Source organism: Clupea harengus, chromosome 12 (genome assembly GCF_900700415.2).
Source record: "Clupea harengus chromosome 12, Ch_v2.0.2, whole genome shotgun sequence".
Taxonomy (NCBI): domain Eukaryota; kingdom Metazoa; phylum Chordata; class Actinopteri; order Clupeiformes; family Clupeidae; genus Clupea; species Clupea harengus.
In genome coordinates this window covers 29,361,675-29,369,170 of record NC_045163.1, presented here as the reverse complement: position 1 = coordinate 29,369,170, position 7,496 = coordinate 29,361,675, and the positions used below count along the sequence as shown (strand labels likewise).

At 47.1% G+C, this 7,496-nt stretch overlaps 1 protein-coding gene across 1 annotated transcript in view; it reads left to right on the top strand.

Annotated features, from left to right (window-relative positions):
- LOC116222996 (heat shock 70 kDa protein 12B-like) overlaps positions 1 to 7,496 on the top strand; it is a gene marked incomplete at its 3' end in the record, with an annotated part of 11,590 nt that extends 4,094 nt beyond the window's left edge. Inside the window, 5 exon segments of the mRNA XM_031578475.1 lie at positions 2,824 to 2,910; positions 4,571 to 4,675; positions 5,058 to 5,316; positions 6,689 to 6,792; positions 7,258 to 7,496. Coding sequence (XP_031434335.1) covers positions 2,824 to 2,910; positions 4,571 to 4,675; positions 5,058 to 5,316; positions 6,689 to 6,792; positions 7,258 to 7,496 — 794 coding nt within the window.

The window sequence follows — 7,496 nt, the reverse complement described above, 5'->3', positions numbered from 1 at the left end:
TCTCTCTCTCTCTCACTCACTCTCTGTCTCTCTCTCTCCTTCTCTTCTCTCTCTCTCGAGCGTATAGCATATAAGGGCCCAAGCCCCGAGAGCGAGAAACTGCGGTTTTGAGTGAACGACACTTCAACTCCCTCCAGTCCTCTTGGTTCTCATAAAACATGTCCGTCACGGTCGCGGCTCCAGAGTTTACCCAAAAACTCAGACTTTCTCTCGCTCTCTTGCCCTCCTTTCTCTTCACCCCCCCCCCACTCCTCTGTCTCTCGTCATCATTTCTAATAAGCAGAAGGGGGTCGTATAGAGATCTATGCACTGCCAAGCATTCATTCTGCAACGACAGAGTGCCAAGAATGTCAGACGTGTTCTGTGTCTTCTCCTCGGCCTCTCATCATCTCCTCCTCTCTCTCTGTTTTCTCACACCCACACACAAGCATATCCCAGACTCACACACACACACCCACACACAAGCATATCCCAGACTCATACACACACACACACACACACACATACACACACACACACACGCACACACACACACACACACACACACACACACACACACACACACATACACACAGTTCAGAGTAGTCCTATCCCTTTTGTGTTTTCAGCATTTCCCATTGTTTCTATATTTAGACCTTCTTTCCCTCATATCTCCTGAGCCTCAATGCGTTCAGACTGTCGATGGACACGGGTCAAAATAATTTCTTTCTTTCTTTCTTTCTTTTTCTACAATGGACTCTCATAACTTAAATGGTTTCCAGACCCCCTTTCTGAGTATTGTAGGGGAGCATGTCTGCATGCTTGGCACGCAGCACCGGGAGTCGACCCCTCTAGATGCTGTTCAGGAGGCCCCCCGAATCTCATAAGGGGCCAGGGTGGGGGGGCTCCAACACCAACCCCCCTCAGTTTTACCTATTCACTGTAGTCCAGGCAGGCACTCCTCCAAAAAGGTGCAATCTCACCAGAGGATATCGGACAGAGTCTAGAAAGCGGAGAAGGAGAAAACGTCTTTGCAAACAAAAAGGTCTTCAAGACACAGTTTGCCCTTTGCCAGCTCTGAAAGAGCCTGTGGAGAACGAGGCCTTTTTAAGGGGTTACTCTGCGTACTGGTCCACTCATGTAAACTTGTTCCCACTGGGTGCGAGCAATGCTAACATCACTGGTCCACTCATGTAAACTTGTTCTCACTGGGTGCTAGCAATGCTAACATCACTGGTCCACTCATGTAAACTTGTTCTCACTGGGTGCTAGCAATGCTAACATCACTGGTCCACTCATGTAAACTTGTTCTCACTGGGTGCTAGCAATGCTAACATCACTGGTCCACTCATGTAAACTTGTTCTCACTGGGTGCTAGCAATGCTAACATCACTGGTCCACTCATGTAAACTTGTTCTCACTGGGTGCTAGCAATGCTAACATCACTGGTCCACTCATGTAAACTTGTTCTCACTGGGTGCTAGCAATGCTAACATCACTGGTTCTAGCCCATACATGCTGAGTAGAAGTAGAAGTAGAATGCATGTATGTGTTTGTTGGGTGACTACAGTGGAATGAAATGAGGTGTAACTCTGAATCTTAATTGGTCTGTGTGATGGATCAATGTTTGCAATGGCTAGGAGAGAAGAGGAGAGTGGTTTGGAGCAACTTGACTGCGTTCTCATTGTCTGAGATCAGACTCTTTTCAGGAGCGTAGCCTTCAGATGCCTGATTATTTACGAGCCACTGCTCCTCCCACAGCTTAGGGAGTGCGTTGGTCTTCATTCAGAAACCTCCAGAAACAGTGACCTCAGCAGCCAGAGAAGCGCCGCGTGAGAGCCGACCAGATCCATGTCCAAGGTCAATGACCCCAGCTGCAATGAGTCTTGTGATCATGAAGCTGCCCGTTTTTAGTGTCTCTTTGACCTCCGCTAATTTCTCTGCTCTGCTGGGCTTTTGTTTTATGGGAGTGGAGCTTAACCTCTGTGAAAGGGGCCACGTCCAGAGCACTCCCAATGTTGGGTTTGCTCATTTGTAGTGATTCATCTTGTGGTGGAAAACATGTGAAAGCTCAATGATCTGTGTGTGAAGAAAATCAACAATCAGTATTATCACCATGGTAGTCTGACAAACTACTGAAATGATTTACACTATTGAAATGAATTAGATTATGTGCACTTAATGTCTTCTGGGAGTTCCCTACTCGTCTCCCAGAGGTTATTTATTTGCAACCTGGACCCTTCCAGTGTCTCTCGCCGGAGCTATCCTCTAGTATCCCAGGAGCTTTTCTGTTGAGCCTCGACCTTGAAAACAGGTGCCGAAAACAGACCAAATATGACATGAATATTTCCGGGGCCAACGGATCCTCAAAGGGGGGTCAAGGAGGATTCAGTAAGATAGGAAGGATTCATCAGGTGTAGAAAAAGGGAATGCAAAACTCTGTAAGACCAGTAGAGTCTTGAGACTTGCTTAGGTTTATGCTTTTGATTTTTTTTAGCTTTTTTGTTCCACACTCTGACTGCCTGCCTGCAGTTTTTTTTAAAAAGATTTTTCCTGATTGCTAGGAACAAAAGATTTTTTTATCCAGATCTGAAAAGAAAAGTTTTTACCTCATCAAAACCTACAAATCAGCCATGACAATCTCTGCTCAGTGTTGTGGTTGCTGTAAATGAGGTCCATGTGCGCTTTAGGAAGGTTCGCTTCCTGCTTTTACTGGCTTGACCAGAGTCAGTGATTTCCAACAACCTCTTAACTTGTTGGAGCGAAAAGGAACTGACCTGTGTGTGTTGGTGTGTGTTCTGACCCCAGACCTGTGTGTGTTGGTGTGTGTGTGTGTGTTTTCAGCGCGCGAACAACTGAGGAGATCCAGGCACAGCCGCACCTTCCTGGTGGAGAGCGGGACGGGGGAGCTGTGGTCGGAGATGCAGACAGGTGAGGGGGTTGCCATGGAGACTGACGAGTTGCCTGTTTTTCCAGTTTTTAGCAAGGACATGTAAGTGTTTTTGACACTCATACAAGATACACAAATGGTGCCTGCCAAGAGCTGAACATCATCCTAGCAAGCCTGCCCCTTTTCAAATGGACTGGGGATTGGCCCATGAGAAATACACACACACACACACACACACACACACACACACACACACACACACACACACACACACACACACACACACACACACACACACACACACACACACACACACACACACACACACACACACACAACACACACACACACACATTTCCTGTAAGCATATGAAATCTGAACCCCCTCCAACAATGGTACTGCAAATAAAGGTTCCTCTGTTTTCCATTCCCTTCCCCATCTCTCTCCATGTCTCTCTCTTCTAATTGAAGAGATCTCTCGTTACCCAACAGCTTGTGTTTTATGTGATTTTAATTCCAGTGTACATTTTAGGGTCAGTCTTTATTGGGGAGTCACACCACCTTCCATTCATGTTTTTACTGGCTGCAAAACTTAGCATGCAGGGCCACAAAATGTGTTTGTGTGAGTGTGTGTGTATGGGTGTGAGTGTGCATGAATTTGTGAGAGAGTGTGTGTGTGTGTGTGTGTGTGTGTGTGTGTGTTTTTTATAAATCGTACGGTGTTAGCTTTGCCCGCTCTGCAAGTTCCAGGGTCAAAATAATCATTCCTTCAGGTCCAGATGTTTCCTGCTGTCACAGAAATAAAAGAGGGAACAGGAGAACAGGGAGGGGAGAGACAGACTGAGAAAGAAAGAAAGAAAGAAAGAAAGAAAAATAAATCAGAATCAAAAGACAGAGAGAGAGAGGGAGAGATAGAGACAGAGAAAGAAATAGAGAGAAAGCACATGTTGTTGTGCTTGCTTTTCATCCTCCATCCAGAGCCAAAGCACAGCAGCCCCCTCCACCTCCCAGCCATGCCAACTCATTAACAGCACACTGCAATCCCTCATGGCAAGCTGATCCGTCTGAAACAGCGGTGCATATAGATCCATACCAGTTCAGCCTCCCCCATACCTCTCCATCCCACAGCCCAGACAAATACACACAACGTACACCCAGAGAGAGAGAGCGAGAGAGAGAGAGAGAGAGAGAGAGAGAGAGAGAGAGTGAGAGAGAGAGAGAGAGAGAGGCCGCCCTCCCCTGTGACAGGCCAGGACTCCACTCTAAACAAACTGAAAACGCCTCTCTTTTTCCCTTTTTTCATCCTTTCCTTTGTCTTTTTTTGTGTTTTCTACCACTTCTAACTTTCAGCCTCCTCCCTCCTTCCCTACCCCCCCCCCCCCCCACACACACACACACACACACACACACACACACATCCATTTTTGTCTGGCCCTTGTGGCCGCTGGATGTAAAAACAAGGTCGTGGCCCCGTGTCTGGGCTGTTATCGGGGCAGATATCATAAACTGGCCCTGGGCTGTTTACAGAGGCCGCCTCACTGGCTGACCACACAAGAGAATGGCTGTGGGTGTGGAGAGGATGGGCTTGGCACTTCCACAATCCAAGATGGATATTTTTCTCCTTTCACTTTCTGCAGGATACGCTTATGCAAGCTGTTCTCTGTGTGTGTGTGTGTTTGTGTGTGTTTGTGTGTGTGTGCAGGTGACCGGTACATAGTGGCAGACTGTGGAGGAGGAACAGTAGACCTGACCGTCCACCAGATTGAGCAGCCACAGGGGACACTGAAAGAGCTGTACAAAGCCTCAGGTGACCGTCTGATTCAGCAGTCACTCCTCTACCAAACACAGATCACAGTCACACAGTTAACCTTCCAGTACTGCCCTCTGTTGCATCCAAAAGTCATCATCTATTGGTGTGGTGCACTTGCATTGCTGACGTCCAGAAAGGCATATTATTTTCACCTCATCTCTGACCTCAAGTAATATCTGCACTGGTAATGGCATTTTAAATGCTTGTGACATTATAACAATGAAATCCAACATTTTGGCTCTGAACTTCATCAAGGGCAAAACCTGTGCGTCTAAATCAACATCACAAATATCTACAGGATGACAGTTTTATCTGTAGACGAGCTGAAAGGCATTTTACGCTCCGTGTACTTACATTTCCTCATTCCCTCTCTTCTAAGGCGGTCCGTATGGTGCCGTGGGGGTGGATCTGGCCTTTGAGGCCCTCCTCTGCCAGATCTTTGGGGCCGACTTCATCGACAGCTTCAAAGCCAAGAGACCTGCCGCCTGGGTGGACCTCATGATCGCCTTCGAGGCCCGGAAGAGGACCTGCGCCCCGGGCCGGGCCAACGCCCTCAACATCTCCCTGCCCTTCTCCTTCATCGACTTCTACAAGAGGCACAAGGGGCAGAGTGTAGAGACCGCCCTGCGCAAGAGCAAGTATGGATGTCTAGGAATATGTTTTTATAGGGATGTCCATTTTTTGGACAAAATGTTTAATTGTGTTGGTACTGAGGGGAAAATCCTCTATCAGTCCAGATCTCTCTACCAAATGTGCTTATCTTTATAAATAAAGAAAATGTCTTCCCTCTAGTCTAATCATAGGTCACTTAGGCATGCCAACTGTATGGGCAGGAGATGCATCCAAAGTAAGAACCTGGCAGAAGGAAGAGTTGGGATCGGATACAAACCCAGTGTGTAAGGGACAGGGTTGGTTCAGCGCCACAAACACAATCCAATATGATACAATTACGACTCTCCTCACGATAGGCATGTTATAGGTTTCATTACACCCCCTTTTGAGGACAAACCTAATTTAGATTAGGTTGGTTTAGGTTGTCTGCCCCTTTAGAAACCATTTGGATAATCACTTAACATTAAGAGAGAATTCAGAGTTTTCAGGTGTAATTGCAGTCTTGGTTGACTGCCCTCATGCTGTTTGACAGAAATTAGAAAAGGTATTGAACCTGATTTTCCTTTCAATTCGATTCTGAGCTGGCTGACTGACTGACTGACTGATTAAATGCGATTGATATTCACACCTCATAGAGTGTCTGTCAGCTGGTAATTGTCATAGACTGACATCTGTGACTGCTCCAGGCAAATTGATTTTGCTTTGTTCGTGAAAGGAGCCAATAATCTAGAATCAAGAACCAAGAATCATCATGAAAAATGTCCAGCAATCCTGTATGAAAGGAGAAATGATTCTCAAATGCCTTTCTGTCAGGTTGTTAGGTGAAGTTCTACTAAATCGTGCAGGATGGCCTCTTTGATGTTGCATCATATACTAATCTGAAGGAGTGATTGGCTATATGTGCTCTGTGTAGACCATGGGAAATGCCAAACATGACATGAAGAGGGCTGCCTCTAAGCACTTATGGTAACACATCTACCAATGTGAAACAGGGCACACGCACACAAAACTCTTTAGGGGCCCAGAGGAGGATTGGGTACACCAAAGGACCACAGCACAAGCAAACTTACCAACTCAGCACCTTTGGGTTGTGTGGAAATCAGTGCATGGGGTTGCATTCCTTAGGATCTGAGATGAATTTGAGGTGTTTGGCCTGACTAAGGTCAAAAATGCAGTCATTACTTTACACACAACCCTCTCTGAGGTCAAAGAGAGACCATTATTGGAGTAGTAGTGTCCGACATTTGGCTTGTATTTAATTGCTCTTGAACACAATGTATTACGAGGAATTACTGAAGTACATTTCCCTCACCAAAGGTTTTAGTCTGGAGCACGGATATCCTAAGCTGCTTTAACTTATACCTGTGTGCACAAATCTAAAATGGTTCTCTCTTCCAGTTCGAACATCGTTAAATGGTCATGTCAGGGAATGCTGCGGCTCACTCCTGAGGCCATGAACGAGCTCTTCCAGCCCACCATCAGTAACATCATCAAACAGATCGGTGAGACTCAGACACGCATACACTACTGTCATTAATCACTCAAAGTTGCTGTAAGCCACTTAGCATTTCTTGCTAGCGTCTGCCAAACAGTCACTGTTGGAGCCCCCCCCCCCCCCCCCTTCTGTTCACTGTACAGTACGCATGCTAAATATCTAGCAGGCATGGGTGTCTGTCACCTGTTCCTCATTGGTTAATAGTGTTGAAACATGCTGACATTTTATTTGCCGAGTATACGGCCCATGATAGAGTCCGAGTTATAACCAGAACATAGACCTACTTCTGTCATGGAAATGCTCTAGTACGCAAGACCTATATTCTCAAGAAAAGGTTTCACAGCCTTCTTCCTTGTAGTTTCTTCCCCCTAGAATCCTACCTTTAGAACAGAACCACTCTCTCAGCGTTGTTATCAACCTGCCATGAGCCCATGACCTTCCTGACCCTCCCCGTCTCCACCCTTTCCCACAGAGGAGCTCATGCAGAAACAGGAAGTACAGGGCGTGCGCTTCCTCTTCCTGGTGGGCGGTTTCGCCGAGTCGCCCATGCTGCAGCGGGCCGCGCAGAACGCCTTGGGCCGGTCCTGCCGCATCATCATTCCCCAAGACGTGGGCCTGACCATCCTGAAGGGGGCGGTGCTTTTCGGTCTGGACCCCACGGTGGTACGCGTCCGGCGCTGCCCGCTGACCTACGGCGTCGGGGTCCTCAAC